General features: G+C 29.5%; 2 protein-coding genes across 7 annotated transcripts in view; one reads left to right on the plus strand and one right to left on the minus strand.

Moving 5' to 3' along the window:
- Positions 1 to 2,432, plus strand: part of LOC141523866 (uncharacterized) — an 88,402-nt gene extending 85,970 nt beyond the window's left edge. For all 4 annotated transcript variants that reach the window (XM_074237408.1, XM_074237407.1, XM_074237409.1 and 1 more), the window contains exon 13: positions 38 to 2,432. In XM_074237408.1, the coding sequence (XP_074093509.1) occupies positions 38 to 397 (360 nt within the window). In that variant the 3' untranslated portion in view covers positions 398 to 2,432. The remainder of the gene's footprint in view (positions 1 to 37) is intronic.
- Positions 2,433 to 7,403: 4,971 nt separating this feature from the next.
- Pdk1 (Phosphoinositide-dependent kinase 1) overlaps positions 7,404 to 18,773 on the minus strand; it is an 89,675-nt gene continuing 78,305 nt past the window's right edge. For 2 of the 3 annotated variants that reach the window (XM_074238592.1, XM_074238593.1), the window contains exons 3-5: positions 10,662 to 10,919; positions 9,251 to 10,591; positions 7,404 to 9,145 (exon numbers count right to left, since the gene is read on the minus strand). In XM_074238592.1, the coding sequence (XP_074094693.1) occupies positions 9,029 to 9,145; positions 9,251 to 10,591; positions 10,662 to 10,919 (1,716 nt within the window). In that variant the 3' untranslated portion in view covers positions 7,404 to 9,028. Of the gene's footprint in view, positions 9,146 to 9,250; positions 10,592 to 10,661; positions 10,920 to 13,778; positions 14,278 to 18,773 lie in introns of those variants that run through there. The other variant, XM_074238594.1, reaches the window with a different exon arrangement.

An 18,773-nucleotide genomic window follows, 5' to 3' on the forward strand; every position in this document is an offset into this window, starting at 1 on the left:
TATTTTAATTAATTAATTTAAAAAAAAAAAAAAACAGGAACTGGGCCTGGATTTAGAGACTCTGGATACGATGGACTTTGGGCAGCTGGACTGCGACCTCGGAGTAAAAATAGAAACGCCCCAGGAGTTAATGGACCTCGGAGACATGCCGATGGACATGGACGATCCGGACTGGCTGGACTCGCTGATGCCCCAGTCGCCTCAAACTTTACAGCCAACGAGTCAGTGTACCAGCCACCCGTCACCAGGCTGCGCTCAGTCAACGGTGACTGATCTGTATGACCCTCTTCTTGCCAACAGCCAGGACCCCTTCGATCTATTCAACATGGAAGACTCTGATTTTAAAATGTCTTCCGACCTGTCGCTGACCTGGGACAAACTGGACTTTGCGACCTAGCCCACATTACCCCAGTTTTGGGACCTGACTACCATTTGTACTTAACACTAGCGTGTTGTTCATAAACCATAAACGATAAACGACAAATTACTATTGCGTGTCAATGGTCTGCCGGCGCTCTTATTAAATCTATTTATTAGTACTAATTTATTTTAATATTGTATTATTATTAAAAATAATAATGATTTTATTTATAAAAATTTATTTGAAAAAGGAAAAAATAAAAAATATTTTATTTATAAAATTGGCCAAAAGCTCGTGGACCAACACTGCAAGTGCGCGTTATTATTAATTAATTATTATTATTATTTATAATTGTATAATAGAAAAAAATTTATAATTGTAATTAATGGATGAATTTTTTGCAATAACAAAAATTAAAGGGAACAAGAGAGATAAATTTTTGAATGACAAAAAAAGTAAAAAGTTAAAAACAAAGTTATTTATTATTATTATTATTATTATTATTATTATTATTATTATTATTATTATTTTTTTTTTTTTTTTTTTTTTTTTTAATTTATTTAAATTTAAATTAATTTAAATGAAATTTAAATAACTTGTGCAAGTGTTGACGGATTAATTTAAAATCCTCTAGTTAGCCTCCTTGTGTCGCTTGATAATTTAAAATTAATATTAATATTAAGAATGTAGTATAATAAAAATCTAGATCGAAAATCCTGTAAAATAATCAATGATTACGAGAGTATAATTTTGCCTTTAATTTAAAATGGTCTTCCGACGCGTTTTTTTTATCCAAGTATATGATTATCAATTGTAATATTTCAAGTGATATTTATTGAAGTTATTGATGATGATGATGATGATAATAATAATCAGTGGGCAAATAATTATTTGGCAAAGCGACAGGAGAGAATAATGCACACGGCGACTTATTTGTTTTGAGGTTTTCCCCGGATATTTTTTATTTATAGTTTTTTGACATTCCATGCTTTATTTAAACTGTCGAGCGATTTAAAATTATTAATAATTGTCAATTTTTTTAAATGTTTACTTTTCTTTTCAGTGACTTTTTGTTTGATTGTGTACCGCTAATAGTTTTCGGTACTTGAATTATTTTATTAATTTTTAATAAAATATTTTATACCGGCTAATATCCGGTACAAAGAGATAAATATATAAATATATAAATGAATATATTATCGATTAAAGAAATTTTATTACAGATTTTCGATTGCCGTTAATTTTAATAAATTGATTTGAATTTTCGTCTCGCAGTAGAGGAACCATAGTAGCTGACATTCCAAATATGCAATGTTCCTCATTTTCGTTTTATTTAATTGAAATTAAAATTAAAATTAAATAATAGAGCTAATATTTATAAATATTATTTATTATTATTAGTCGCAGTGTTGTTAATTCTCTCGATTGCATTTAAAGCTCATGATTACAATGAAATTTAAAAAATTTTATAAACAAAATTTTTTTAATGCATTTAAATTAATTCACGTATATTTACGATATTAAATATTTAAATATAAATAATGAAAATTAATTATCGTTATAAAAGTTATAAAAAATCCCGGAGAATTTATAATAAAAATTTTTCGTTCAATTACTTTAATCGATAATTTTATTCTCAATATAATTAAAAACAAAAATTTCTCTAATATGTATTTTTCTATTTAAGGGGATTCTCAAGTACCGCCATTTATTTATTTTTTTTTTTAAACTTATTATTATTCTTATAATAAATCGGATGTATTAAAAAATATTAATAATAATAATAATAATAATAATAATAATAATAATAATCACTTCCTTACCCCGTCAACACCCGTTGCCATGACAATAATCGTCTAATTATTGTTTTTGTAAAATATTGTAAAATATATTATAATTATTATTAATTATAACAGTAACAATAATTAAAAAAATATAAACGTAGTGTGAAAACTAATTACAAATAATTATAATTTATATAATAATAAAATAAGATTGTGTGACTGAGTTGTGTGAGGATCGTTACTTAATTATTGTTTAATATTTATAAATAAACAATATATATTATAATTTGTTGTTATTTATGATTTGTAATTGGTGTAATTGATAATTTTATTGTATACGACTATTGCCTGGGCTGCGCGAAAGTGGTGTCTTTGTAACTTAATAATAATAATAATAATAATAATAATAATAATAATAATAATAATAATCTTTGCTAATGTTGTAATCTAATACTTTATTTCGACAATGAGCCTAGATTATTTATTATTATATATATATATATACAGGGTGTCTCTGAAGTGGCGGGAGTAATTGTTGGGGTCGATAGAGAAAAAAATACTGAATCGAAAGTTCCTGAGCCAAAAATTTTTTTGGGCCATAGAATTTGAGTTATGAATTAAAAACGATAGCCAATCAGAAGCGCGCTATTCGAGAAATGAAAATGAGCGGGGAAGTAGAGGAGACGCGAGAGTGAGATGCTGCAATAGCAGCTTACTCGCTCACACAAAGCCGAGCATGAGAGGGGATTGTGACGCTATGAGCCGAGTACGTAAGTGTGAATGAGTGGATGTATGAGGTCGCAAGCGGACGGCTTAATGTATGAGTGTGTGTCCGTGTATCGCAGCATTATTGGAGGCGTTGTAACGCTGAATTAAAGCTAACCGGGTACTCTAAGACAGAGGAAAAATTTTAATTTTTATTTTTATTCGAAAAAATTTAATAAAAAAAAATAAAAAGGCCCAAGATTTAACCAGACCCACAGAAACGGAGAGTAAATTTTTAATTCTCATTTATTTTGCTGGGGATTATTTTCAAATACAAAAAAAAAAAAAAGGCTAAGATTCAACTGGAATCTTAATTGCTTAATAAAAGGAGTAAAGTGTAATGATGTGAATGCAAACTAATAACATTAAAGTAAAGTTATCCTTGAACTGCCGAAACACCTGTAGATTTTTTTGAAATGATTTCTTTGCTAAGAAAAAGGGAAACTAAAATATCAAAATTACTAAAACGTGAATGCCATTTCTTTTTCATATTTTCTTCGACATTTTACCTGTCAGTGAATAAAAAGAATATTTAAATTGAAATATCAAAATTATAAGGACTTGAATTCAATGTTTTGTTAATTTATCATTTGACATTTTACCTATCAATTAAGTGATAAATAATTTAAATTAAAATATCAAAATTATCAGGGCTTGGGTGCGATTACTACTTAATTTGATACTTGGGATTTTACCCGTCAATTCATTAGAAATTTATTTCAATTATAAGATCAAAATTATGAGAACATGAGTGCGATTTATTTTTAATTTATTATTCAGGATTTTAACAGTCAATTGATTGATAAACAACTTTAATTAAAATATCAAAATTATCAGGACCTGAGTTCAATTTTTTTTTTTTTAATTTATTATTTATTTACCTGTCAATTAATTAAAAATAATTTTTATAAAAATATCAAAATTGTTCGGACTTGAGTTCAATTTTTTTCTTAATTTATAATTTGACATTCTACCTGTTAATTCACCGATAGATAATTCTAATAAAAATATCAAAATTATTCGGACTTGAGTTCAATTTTTTTCTTAATTTATAATTTGACACTCTACCTGTTAATTCACTGATAGATAATTCTAATAAAAATATCAAAATTATTCGGACTTGAGTTCAATTTTTTTCTTAATTTATAATTTGACATTCTACCTGTTAATTCACTGATAGATAATTCTAATAAAAATATCAAAATTATTCGGACTTGAGTTCAATTTTTTTTTAATTTATCATTTGACATTTCGCTTGTTGATTAAGTGATTAATAATTTTAATAATAATATCAAAATTATCAGGACTCGAGAGCGATTTTTTTAGTATATTTTTTTACATTTTACCTGTCAATTAACTGATAAATAATTTCAATTAAAATATCAAAATTATTCGGACTTGAGTTCAATTTTTTTTTTTAATTTATTAGTTGACATTTTACCTGTTAATTAACTGATAAATAATTTTAATAAAAATATCAAAATTATCAGGACTCGAGAGCGATTTTTTTTTCAATTCCTTATTTGACATTTTACCTGTCAATTAATTAAAAAATAATTTTAATTAAAATATCAAAATTATTGGGACTTGAGTTCAATGTTTGTTTTAATTTATTTTTGACATTTTACCTGACGATTAATTGAAAAATTATTTTACAGAATAATTCCCAGCAAAATAAATGAGAAATGAAAGTTTTCCATCCGTTTGGTTGGGTCCGGTTGAGTCTTGGGCAATTCCTTCTGTTTTCAAAAATTATTCCGAGCATAAGAAATAAGTAATAAAAATTTTCTATCTGTTCGTTTTGGTCCGGTTGAGTCTGGGGCCTATTTTCTTTTTTGAAATAATTTTGTCAATTAATAATTGATAATAAATTTTTCAATCAGTTTTTTATCGTCTTGTCAAGATTAGGCTGATTTTTGTTCAATAAATTTTTGTTTGTTATTGAAAAGAGAAAATAAATTTTTTTGCATTCTTCTATTCTTGGCTCTGGTCGAGTCTTGGGCATTTTTTTCGTTTTTAAAAATAATTCCTAGCAAAATGAATGGGAAATAAAAGTTTTCGATCCGTTTGTTTGGGTCCGATTGAGTCTGGGGCCTATTAATTTTTTTTTAAGAATAATGTTGTTAAATAATAATTGATAATAAAATTTTTCAATCAGTTATTCGAAGTCTGTTTGAGATTGGGCCTTTCTTTTCAAGGAAAATTAATCTTGGTGATCAAGTAATAAAAAATTTCTATCCGTTTATTTGGGTCCTGCTGCGTCTTGGGTCTATTTTTTTTTTTCTTAATAATTTAGTTAATTAATATTTAGAAATAAAATTTTTCGATTTATCTTTTTCGGGTCCGGTCGAGTCTTGGGCAATTTTTTTGTTTCGAAAAATAATTCCCAACAAAAAAACAGGAATAAAAGTTTTCTTTCCGTTTGTTTGGGTCCAGTTAAGTCTGGGGCCTATTTTCTTTTTTTTAAAAAATTTTGTTGATTAAAAATTCATTATAAAACTTTTCAATTATTTTTTCTTGCTCCAGTCGAGATCAGGCCCTTTTTCAAAGGAAAATAATTTTGCTGATTAAAAATAGAAAAACAAAGATTTTCAATTTATTTTATTTCGGGTCTGGTCGAGTCTAGGGCATTTTTATCGTTTTCAAAAATAATTTCCTGCAAAATAAATAAGTAATAAAAATTATTTATCCGTTTGTTTGGGTCCAGTTGAGTCTAGGGCCTCATTTGTTTTTTTAATTAGTTTTGATGATCAACAATAAAAATAAAATTTTTGGATCATTTTTTCTGGGTCCGGTCGAAATTGAGCCTTTTATTATAAAAAAGTTAATTATGATGATTAAAAATGAATAGTAAAATTTTTTTATTCATCTCCCTTTCGGTCTGATGGAGTCTTGGGGATTTTTTTCGTTTTTAAAGATAATTTCCAGCAAATTAAGTAAGTAATAAAAATTTTCTATCCGTTTGTTTAAGTCCGGTTAAGTCTGTGGCTTATTTTCTTTTTTAAATAATATTTGATTAATAATAAAAATAAAATTTTTAATTAGTTTCTCTTAGTCTGTTTGAGATTGGGCCTTGTTTCGAAAAGAAATTAATTTGGCTGATTGAAAATGAAAACAAAATTTTTCAATTTATTTTTTTTTTTTTGGGTCCGGTCGAGTCTTGGGCGATTTTCTTCGTTTTTAAAATAATTCCCATCAAAATAAATAAGTAATTAAAACTATCTATCTGTTTGTTTGGGTCCGGTTGAGTCTGCGGACTATTTTTTTTTAAATAATTTTGTTGATTGAAAATTAATAATAAAATTTTTTAATCATTTTTTTGCTCCAGTCGAGATTGGGCCTTTTTTAAAAGAAACAATTTTGCTGATTGAAAATAAGGAAAAATTTTTGTACTGTTATTTTTTTGGATCCGATCGAGTCTTGGGCATTTTTTTCGTTTTTAAAGATAATTTCCAGCAAATTAAGTAAGTAATAAAAATTTTTATCCGTTTGTTTGGGTCCGGTTGAGACTTGGGCCCATTTATTTTTTTATAATAATTTTGTTGATTGAAAATTAATAATAAAATTTTTCAATCATTTTTTCTTGCTCCAGTCGAGATTGGGCTCTTTTTTAAAGAAAAATAATTTTGCTGATTAAAAATAAAAAATAAAATTTTTTCATCCATCTCTTTTGGATTCCAGTTGAATCTTAGCCTTTTTTTTTTTTTTTTTTTTTTATTTGAAAATAATCCCCAGCAAAATAAATGAGAATTAAAAATTTACTCTCCGTTTCTGTGGGTCTGGTTAAATCTTGGGCCTTTTTATTTTTTTTTATTAAATTTTTTTCGAATAAAAATAAAAATTAAAATTTTTCCTCTGTCTTAGAGTACCCGGTTAGCTTTAATTCAGCGTTACAACGCCTCCAATAATGCTGCGATACACGGACACACACTCATACATTAAGCCGTCCGCTTGCGACCTCATACATCCACTCATTCACACTTACGTACTCGGCTCATAGCGTCACAATCCCCTCTCATGCTCGGCTTTGTGTGAGCGAGTAAGCTGCTATTGCAGCATCTCACTCTCGCGTCTCCTCTACTTCCCCGCTCATTTTCATTTCTCGAATAGCGCGCTTCTGATTGGCTATCGTTTTTAATTCATAACTCAAATTCTATGGCCCAAAAAAATTTTTGGCTCAGGAACTTTCGATTCAGTATTTTTTTCTCTATCGACCCCAACAATTACTCCCGCCACTTCAGAGACACCCTGTATATTTTCATTTATAATATTTTATTTTTATTTCAAGTCACGGTCAACAATTATTGCTAGAGAGAGTGTTATTTATTTTTATTTGTTGCAAATTTATCGATTGCCTTCCATTTAAGTAAATAAATAAATTTAAATTCAATTTTTGAATTTTTTTTTTATTTAATTAATTCTGTTAGTAACTTAAATTATTGTTTAAAAAAAAAAAAAAAACTAGGAGAAAGTATTATATATAAATAAATAAATTGTTTTAGCATTTCAGAAAAATTTACTATAAATAAATTTAATATTGATGTCAATAGGGCTGTAACATTAATACCTCCTATTTACACAAAATCTCATGATACAATAGTAATTGTTTCACTTACATTTAATTTACATAATCTTAATTAAATATAACGATATAATATCATTCACTCATAAAAGGACGGCCTTTCCATCCTAAATAATTAATAATAATAATAATAATAATAATAATAATAATAATAATAATATTAATAATAGTTAACCTAAACAATTTTCGTCAATACAATACACACTGCTCACACATACATTTATCTTTTATCTACGTACATTTAATAATACTGCAATATAATTGTAACCTTGAGTTTTATCCAAAACAACATTTTATTTAAACAATATTAATGATAATAATTAATAATAATAGATATATATCTTAACTACGGCATAACTTAAGAAGAATATAAAAAACAATAAAACTTTTAACAATCTCGAAGAACAATCAAGAGTTCGGTTAAATTTGCAGCGCCTACTTAAAACGTAGACCGAGCAAAGTCTTTATTAAATATCTTGAACCCTTTGACATTCTAATCCCTATAAATAATTTCCCCGACATGGAAAAATTTATATTTCTTTATTATAAGTTAAATAATAAAATTAGAAGTTGTTAACCATGACAAAAATAACGGTACAGTCTTAGCGCCCGCCCAAGCGGTTCGTAACCCGCCAAAAGCGGTCATTTTCGACAGATCACTGTGCCCGGGGACAATCTTCCAATCAATTATTTATTAGACTATTATTTCGAGCACCTTGACATGCTGGTATAAATTTGTCATGATTGATTCTCCTAACTACCCTGTAAATTCGTTTTAAAAGTCGGAGAAAAAATTTTTTCACCCGAGTGTCCTTTTCATTGATATATATATATATATATATATATATATATATATATATATATATATATATATATATATATATATATATTATTCTATTACAAGTTACTATGTTACTACTACCTACTAAAAATTTACAATCTAAATAAACACTTGGCGGGTGCTTTTAACAGCTAAAAGTTTCATTGTTTTTTTCCTTTTCATCAATACGGGAGTATTTACAAACACCCTTTTAATGATTATTTTGTACATATATTGGTAATTATTAATTTATCTAACTACTATTATACTATAATACTATTTGCATTGACAATTTTATATTATTATTGATTATCAATTTGAAGTAATAAATATTAAATATTAAATATTATAGAGAAATTAATTAAGTAACATTATACTATATTAAATAAAGGTCACAACAATAAACCTAGCCCTAACCTAATTAATAATTATTGACTAAAATTATCTGGTTTAGTAACTTTCAGACCGGATAATTGATATTTCTAGATTCAGCCTCGGTCACTTTGCGGGAATTAAAATCCACAAAATTAATTCACTATTACTAATTTTAATTAATTGATAAAAGTCAACAAAGCCCAAAAGTATTTACAATATTTACACAGGGAATGACGATGAACGGGGTAAATTGTCGAATAAATATATAGTACATGAACAATTCACCGAGGGAATTTGAGTGACCGGGCAGTCGTATACATTATGATATTGTTTTTTAATTATTAATGGGATTTTTTACTCTCCTGAAGTCCGTAGTAGTGAACGCGCATTTCTTCAATAACTCGACACCATTCCAGGGCGAATCCTTCCGGGTCTTCAAGATAGTACGTCCTGTCAGGCTAAAAGTCCAAAAAAAAAAAAAAAAAAAAATATATATATATATATATTATTAGATTTAATGAATTAATTAATTAAAGTTTAAGTTAAAAAAAAAAAAAAATTACCGTGTGAACGAAGAAAATCTTAAAGTTCTTAGGCTCCACTCTGAGTTCCTTGCTCCAAGGAATCTCACCCTTGAGAACCATATTAAAAGGATCGACATAAAACAAGTGTGGTCCAGTAGTAAGCAAAAGCATTCTTCTTCTGGCAAATAATCCCTTTCGCTTATTAATAAATCCTTGTTTCAAGATAACCTGATTATCAACAAAAGGATGCCACTGATTGGTTGTTCTCTCAAGTTCCAATCTGCTCTTAAACTCTGCGGGTGTCAAATCAACAATACTGGAGGCTTTCTGTTTGGGTTTCTTCACCACAGAGATAACTGGAGCTGGTTTTTCAGGAGTTTCTTGACCTATTCCAAGGCCAAGCAACCTCGTCAGCTGCTTGTCATCCAGTCCAGGTTCCAGGTGGTCAGGAACCCGGTAGTGAGAACGCATCTCCTCGTGTTCTGATGTTCCAGGAAGATATGGATAGATTGACGGAGGTACTTGTTCATGGAGAGTCTCAAAATCTACACCCTCAAAAAAGGGATGAGCTCTGATGCTCGGATATCCTGATCCGTGTTCATCCAGGGCTCCAAGTCTTTCAGTTTGCTCGATTATCAGAAGCTGACTAACCAGGGACTTGGCCAGAGGACAAAACCCATCAGGAATTTCGTAATCTAACTTAAGAATCTGTTGGAAAATCAAGTACTCGCTTTTTGAATAGAACGGCGGGAGTCCAGAGACCATCTGATAGATTATGCACCCAAGGGCCCAGAGATCTGACGCTCTGGAGGCCGGTTTATCAGTCAGAATTTCAGGTGACACATACTGGGCAGTTCCTACAAAAGAATTTCTTCGTTCCCGTCGGCGAGGTCGCTCCTGATCAGACTCCGAGGAACAACTTCGAGAGGAGATCTTTGAACAAGTATTTAGCTGTTCCGGGTTCTCTTTAAGAATCTTGGCACTCCCAAAGTCGGTAATCAGGATGTGCATTTTCTCGTCCAGTAGGATGTTCTCGGGCTTGAGGTCCCGATGGATTATTCCCAACCCGTGAAGATACTCCAAGCCCCGTAGAATTTCCGCAGAGTAGAATTTAGTGCACTCAATATCGAAGGAGCCAACCTTGTTGATGTAAGGAAGAAGCTCGCCATTTTTTGCATAAGAGAGGACAAAATACAGTCTATCGACGTCCTGGAAGGTGCAAAACAGTCTCACAAAAGAGTGCCGGGCACGCGCGAGCATGTTTAACACTTCTTTCTCGCGTTTTACGTACTCAGTCTTTTTCTCTTTGATAATATGACGCTTCTCGCAGACCTTTATCGCGTATTCGCGACTAGTGTGAATGTCTTTGGCAATGTAGACCTTAAAAAATAAAAAAATATAAAATTTTTAATTATTTAAATTATTTAATTTAAAAAAAAAAAAAACTTACGGTGGAAAAACTGCCTTCACCTACAAGTTTACCAAAAATAAAGTCATTGGCTGTACGCTTGTGATTCTGAAGGGTATTGATGGTTGGGTTGGCTCGGGGAACAACTCTCGGAAGGTTGTCAGGCGGCGGCGGCGGCGGCGGCGGCGCCGATACCACCATACTGGTGACGTCGTTTGTTGGTGGAGACATTTTAGATACCGGGCCCTCCACCGTTACCGCGGATTGTGTCGAAACGCTCAGCGTCTGGTTCGCGACACGCTGAAACATAAAAAATTATTATTATTAAATATTTAATATTATAGATATTTTTAACCGAAAATAATTTTAAAATATCTCTTAAATTAAACAGAAACTCGGTAAAATAATATAATAATAATTAATAATTAATCCAAGCCTCGGATTGTGTCTTTCAACAGAACCCGAGACATCAGGTAAATATTGAGCAATATTTGTTCAATTGCTTAGGTGACTACTCTTCTCATTGGAGCTATCGCCGCTTCAACATCTAGACCACACGCGTTATTTTTTTATTTTTTTATTTTATTTTATTTTTTTTTTTTTTTTTAAACCAAACTTTTATTTTTTATTTAAATTTACGATTCGTTCACGTAAATTATTCCCAAAGCGAAGAAGACGATACGACTCTAAATAAAATAAAGAAAAAGAAGAAGAAGAACCCTCTTTACTTCCTCTATGTTAAAAATTGTCACATAATACATACTTCCGGTGTTTAACGATCGTTTGTACCGACACAACCACAAGGACATTGCCCGTTGGCAACCCTAATCACACTATATTTCCTCTACTGTCTCTTTTACTCGCTAAATATTTATTTATTATAAAATTTTTCTCGCAAAAACCAACCAAACAAGATTTTTTTTTTTTTCCATTTTTAATTTGTAATTAAAAAAAAAAAAAAAAAAAAACTTTGATAAGTGAAAATAAAATGTTAAAAATAAAATTTGTTTACAAGTTAGCGCTTAGCTCAAGTTATTTATCGAAAATATTTTTTTATTATCATTATCATTATCATTATTATTATTATTATTATTATTATTATTATTATTATTATTATTATTATTATTATTATTATTATTATTATTATTATTATTATTATTATTATTATTGAGTAGATATAGATATTTATATTTATAATCGTGTTATTTATTAATGGCATTTGGTCTGTAAAACCCGAAGGCCATCATAAGCACAAGTTAAGCCTACATACTACTCATACTACTAATGCGTCTACTATACTAATACGTGATAGCGTAGCCCATGAATTGCCAGCGTGATCGAGCTGTTTCCGGTTTCACGATCGAGCCTTTACACGACTAACTTTGAATAAATATAATTAAATCGCTATTTTATTTTTTACCAGTATAAGAAAGAATCCACTAGCTAGTACTCTCTTTTAATTTTTTTTATTCTATAAACAATTAAATTCCCTTTAAATATTTATTTAATAATCAATAAATAATATTGAATTTATTTATGTGTGTGTGTGTGTGTGTGTGTGTGTGTGTGTGTGTGTGTGTGTGTGTGTGTGTGTGTGTGTGTGTGTGTGTGTGTGTGTTGAATAAAGAATAAAAATAAAACTAGTATAAAAGAAATAGTAAGAACGAGTAACCCTATGGCGTCAACCATGCGTGTAAGGGCATCGACCTCGTATATTTGCCCGGGAACAAACTGACTACACCACTGTACATTTATACATCTATACATACAATATACTAGTAGATAGAGAGGAGCCTGTCCATTTATTTATTTATTTGCTTATAACTAATATTCTCCCCTCTTAGTGTACAGTGACCCTGGTATGTTTAATACTTAATGCTTTATCCTGATATAGTATTACGACTCAAGATATAAACATAACATAATTAATAACAACAACATAAGAAAATGGTAAAAAAATAAAGAGAGCAACAAACTACCACCAATAGAATCAATCACATAGGTGAGTGTACACATTGGACAGTTAAATACAATATGTTATTTCTTAAGCATTCTACGCATTATTCTGTAGTAAGGGCAATTAAAAATTATTACTAGCAACAAATAAAAGTACGTAGCGTGTGAAACGTACAACTACTAACTCACGTTGTACTCTTTATCTTTGGCTTTAATTAATTACTTTTCTCAGCTCCAATTAATTATTCTAACTACAATATTTATTTTATGAATGGACTTTTGCTATAGTCTAGTCACTCGTCCAACAATTATTTTATTTTTATTTTAATAATAATAATAAATCTTTTTTAAGAGGGAAAATTTTTTAACTCTGACGTAAGCGTCAATTCTCAAAGTATACATCAAGTATACGTACAATACAACTTTTACTTGTGAATGAGATATTTTGCATTCGCAGACGATGAAAAATGTGCAGCAGAGTGTACTCGCCGATATATTCAAATCCAACACTAGCTTTCTCTCTTCCTCTCAATATACGAAAAAACAATTTACACAAATAAAAGGACAAACAATCTTATATATGACCCGAATATCTTTTTAAAAAAAAAAATAAGTTAACTATGTTATTTATCGTCTGTAAAAATGTCATCAGTCATCACATTGTAACACTTGATATTTTTTTTCTTTTTCATTATTTACTACGGACAATTTATTATTATAAATATAGATCAATACAACAGCCGCTTTTAAGTTCCACCTTTTATTAATTTTATAAATAATCAAGTTCAATTTTTTTTTTTTTTTAAATCAATTTAACAATATTTTTTTTTTTACTCTTACAAGCAGCACTTGATTTAGATTTTATATTTATAAATAATAAATAATAAAAATATTATTTAGTAAATAGGGGAGATATTTTAAAGATTTAAAGATTTAAAGAGGAAAAATTTAAGAAATTTCAGCAGCAGCTGCTTGAGAACACATACATTGTATTAAATTGTACTATATTTTAGGTACATAATAAAAACCCTAACCTCTTGAAAATAATATCTATTTAGGACATTTATGTTACATCCGTACACAACTTTTCCATGAAAATTTATTATAATTATGTACGACATGTAAAATCCACTTTGTTATATTTTTAATTTAATATACTTGTGTAAGATTTTAATATTTAAAAAAAAATAAAACACTGGTTACCTTGAAGAATTTCTTAAGCTGTCGATAGCCGCGATATAATCGCGACGTAAACTGCTTGTTGGAATCCAGCTTGGATGTTTATTAAAGCCACTGTGACAAAACGAAATAAAATTTCGAAATAAACAAAACTTAACAACAAACTTATTATTTTGTCAAATAACTGAGTAACTAAAAGTATTTATTATTGTTTGTAATAACTTGTATTGTAAATTGTATAGTTGTATAGTTGTACAGTATAAATAAATACAACAATAACGACAACAACAACCACAGATGTTTGTAGTTGCAACTTGGACGGAAGGCTTATTATAAATAATATTTTAAATATTAAGAAAGATGTTCACTCTCCGAAAACTTTTCTTGCACTGAACTATAACCGAGAAGTAAACAGAACTGAGACTACTGAAAGCTACGGCAACAGTGCCCGTTTCAGCCCGTTTCAGCCCGTTTCCCAACTGCTCAACTCCTCGCTCATCAGTGCTGGTTAGCTAGTTGCCCGCGCTTTATCCCCACTCAACTGGGGGAAAAGTAGTGTCCGCCCTAAGCGTCGATCCCCCACTACAACACCATTGCCTCAACATACCAGCTACTCACTCTAGACTCTACATTTTTCCCACTTACAGCTTTATTCCGGATTCTAGGTTTTTTATTATTCTTTTTATTTTTCTGCCCCCCGCAATAATATCTTCACCAAGAAATAATCGTGTTTTTATCTGTTTTAAAAAAAAAAAAAAAAAATCAACACACCAAAATTTTTGTTATCTATAAAATAACAAAAAATAATCAGGAAAATATAATAGAGTAATATTAAAAAATAAAATAAATTACTTGGATTTTGAGTATTGACGTGGTGGGGAAATATGTCGTAGTTAATATATATAGAAACAATGCGCGCGCAGTAATGTCTTGTTACTGTATAAGTGGATAAGGTATATAAGACGGACTGTAAATAAAATGAGAAAATTCCAATGACGGCGCCACAAATTCTTCCCACTCTGGTCCAAACCCACATGGGATTACCAGAAGAGGCTCGGACAGGGGAGGGAGCAACCAGCTAGAATGTTCAGGTTCAGTCTGAAAATCCGCGCGCGCATTCTTAAATCCAACAAGAATATACGTATATCTCTTATATGTCTTTGGTATCGTCGTCGTGTATTTGTTTGTTTACAGAGAACTTCTGGGAAATGCTCGATCCGACTATACGAGTAACGGTCTCGACAGTCGGCGCTCGGCGGTGAATGTTGATTCCATTCTGACTCTCCTCATCCGGTCAACAATTTTATGAAAATCCTTAACCCTTGATTTTATTCTTTTTTTTTTTATATTTTATTTCAAGTACACTTAATTTTTATTCATTTATAACAATATTCTATTATTAATCCTTAAAAATAAATAATTAAGGAAATTATATTCAAAACAATTAATTAGTTGTAAAGAGATACTTAAAAAATGACAGATGTCAGTAACTGTATCAAGACATTAATTTTATGGTTTACACATAATTTTTTAACTTTCTAGAATTAATAATTGTTTTTTTATTATTATTACGAATCATTTATATCTTGTTTACATGTTTGCAATCCGTTTTACAAGTCACTGCGCTGCGAGTGTTGATGACAGGACAAAGTCCACTGATAATTTAACAAAAACAACAATAATTGGTTGCTTATGACTGTTGATTAATGATTTTACCAATATTTATGTTTATTGGTGTTAAATCATAATTAATTAGAAAAAAAAAAAAAAAAAAAAAAACAACAGAGAGATTAATTATTAGTGGAAGTAGTAATTGGACATCCGAAAGCAGTTATTCAAAGTACCGGTAGGAAGTTGATTTAATTGATGGACTAATTAATTGTTAATCCTGAATCTCGAGAGTCTATCAAGAGCATAATTATCATGATGATTATTATTATTATTATCATTATCATCATTATCAAGATCAAACTTCCTGAATAATCTGGGTTAAATATCGAATAATTGACACTAATACGCTATCAAACACCGATATATATATATATATATATATATAATAAATTTAAGGTTTTTAAAATAATTATTATCTGTAATATTTCAAAACAATAACTTTAAAAACTTATTTCAACATTTAAAAAATATTCTACAAGACAAGAGTATGTAATAATAAAATATGATATGGACTTGATTGTTTTTATCGGTGTGTTTTAGTTACTGAAGATTAATTTACAAATGAATTGCATATTTTAGCATACAACTTGTTTACCTCGAGGATAAATTTTCCGAGGAAGCTTGTCTAGACAGTTGATGGAAGCTTTCCATTCCGGTAGAGTTGAGTTCCTCGGTCTTTGACGCCTTTATACTCGCCTTATGTTATTATTAATTGGTTATCTCTTGTAAAGAGCAAAGACGAACATCTCCTCCATTCACATAAATAAACATTCATTTATTTTTTATAAATTTTACGCATTGATATATATATATATATATATATATATAATCTTTATTAATTAAGATATAGCAATAAAAAAAATCTTCTTTGTACTAATTTATTTTCTAACAAAAAATTTAAACATTCTGAGAGTATTCTTAAAATATTTAATTTAAAAGAATTTATCGTATTTTAAAAATAAATAATATAAAGATGGATGGAGGTCTCGTGCTTTGTGTAATGCATCCGCGATATTTTGGCCCGTTTCCATACCAATCACGTGGTAATACATCATTTCAACATTTATATATATTTTATAAGACTACAAACAGATAGTTTATATTAATTTTAATAAAAAATAAGTCAATGATAATTTCCTTATAAATTTTTATAGACATATCAAACGAGTAAACATTATTATTTCCCGATAATACGAGTTACGATTGTTCAAGAGACCGGTAATTGCTTTATTATATACATAGCGATCATGATCATGCCGCTTGCGCGTGGCTAAATCCTCAATATGAGCTTGTACAATATTTTGTTTTCATTTATCTTTAATCAAGTGTCAAATCTCGATAATCACACTAATTTATTAGCCTTACGTTAATTTATACTAACGCAATAATCCGTTATTTATTTTATTTTGTTGTTTATTTCCTAAAATATTTACATAATCCAAGTGCAGTACTCAATAATATCCACTTCCTCAATGCTACCCAAACAAATTAATATTTATTCATTTTTATTATATTTTAAAGCCTCTGAATTTTCGTTTTAAAAAATTTAATTTTGAAAAAGATTTATATTTTAATCTTATTTTTTTATTTAAAAAGTCATTAGCGTTAGCTCCCTTGAAAAATTCTTTTTTTAAAAGACTTCCACAAAGCATAATTGCAAAACATATTAATAAATGCTAAAATTCATTGTTAATGACACTCCCGAGGGCACAACAACAAAGATATCCTCAACTAATTACCGTCATTTGAGTTTTTTTTTTTTTTTTTTTTTTTTTTTTCTTTAACAATAATAATCACTGTATATAATACATTTGCCTAATTGCTGTTTCAATTTTCAAAGTTAAGACTTTAATAGTAACTATCATTACAACCAGTCGAATAGCAAAGTACACATTATACAGATCGACGATCGTCTATTCATAATAATAATAATAATAATAATAATAATAATAATAATAATAATAATAATAATAATAATAATAATAATAATAATAAACACGTGCGTGATAAAAATAAAAATAATTAAACACGTGCGTGATCATGGCTTGTCCATCCAGCTGACGTTTTCCTTCTTAAAGTCAGCGGGCCTGATGTCCGAGACTGAAGGGTTCATATTTGCCTGCCAAGATGGTGTCATTAACACTCTTGAGTACCGTAGCAAGGTGCTCCAGGTGCAGCTTCCGGACACGTCCTGTAGGAGGTGTAGACAACATCCGGAGACGCTTATGCACCTTTTGTCGGCATGTCCAGTGCTGGCGAGAGGTGCATATATCCAGCGTCACAATGCTGCCCTGAGAGTACTGTACTACTATCTTCGTCATTGCTACGGTATTGACGTGACACCAGTGCTGCCTTATTTGCCAGGAGATATTCCCCAGGTTGTTGAGAATGACAGTTGCAAAATTTATTGGAACATGCCATTTGCAACAACCCGGCGGATAGATCACAACAAACCTGATATTGTGCTCTTCGACAAGGCCACTCGTGACATTTATGTCATTGAGTTCTCGGCCCCGGCTGAATACAACATCTCAGCCAAAGAAGAGCACAAAAACAAATATATCAGGATCTCCTGTTTGAAATTGGCAAACTTTACCCAGGTTACCGTGTCAAGCTTGTCGTCCTGATTGTTGGCGTCCTAGGAGGGATGAAACAGTCTTTTGTATCCTCACTTGCCAAAGTTCCAGCTTGCTCATCAAAAGCTGAGTTCTTGGCAGTTAGGATGCAGAAGGCTGTTTTACTTGGTTCTCTCCGTCTCTTAAGGGAAATGACTTTGGCCTGCTGTGATCACTAACCGCCTTGTTGTGCAGAGTGGTCCAGCAGTAACGGATGGAGCTCAGGCTGGGCCCTCGGAGAATCGGACTCCGGGGATAACCCCCCTGAGCATTTAATAACAAAATAATAATAATAATAATAATAATAATAATAATAATAATAATAATAATAATAATAATAATAATAATAATAATAATAATAATAATTGCTGTAGAAGACAAAATAGGCGTCAGTCATATCGAGCCAGACAAATTAGTAAAATTGAAAAAAGGAAAAAAAAATAATAAAGATAACGAATAATGAATACACTTAATGTTACTTATTTTGTTTGTTTTTTTTAATTTAATTTATACGCGTAATTTTATATTTATATATATATATATATATATATATATATATATATATATATATATATATATATATATTTTTTTTTTTTTTTTTTCAAACTTACGCCCAACGCACAATTGTACATTGTACTATTTGTTTGTTTAAATTATTTTTTTTTTACTTAATTTCGGCGATAACTGGAATTCAATAAAAATAAAAAATAAAAAAAAATAATTTTCTTATCTA

Source organism: Cotesia typhae, unplaced genomic scaffold, assembly GCF_013202065.1.
Source record: "Cotesia typhae breed Kobodo isofemale line unplaced genomic scaffold, CoteBio_Ctyphae contig_22, whole genome shotgun sequence".
Lineage (NCBI taxonomy): Eukaryota > Metazoa > Arthropoda > Insecta > Hymenoptera > Braconidae > Cotesia > Cotesia typhae.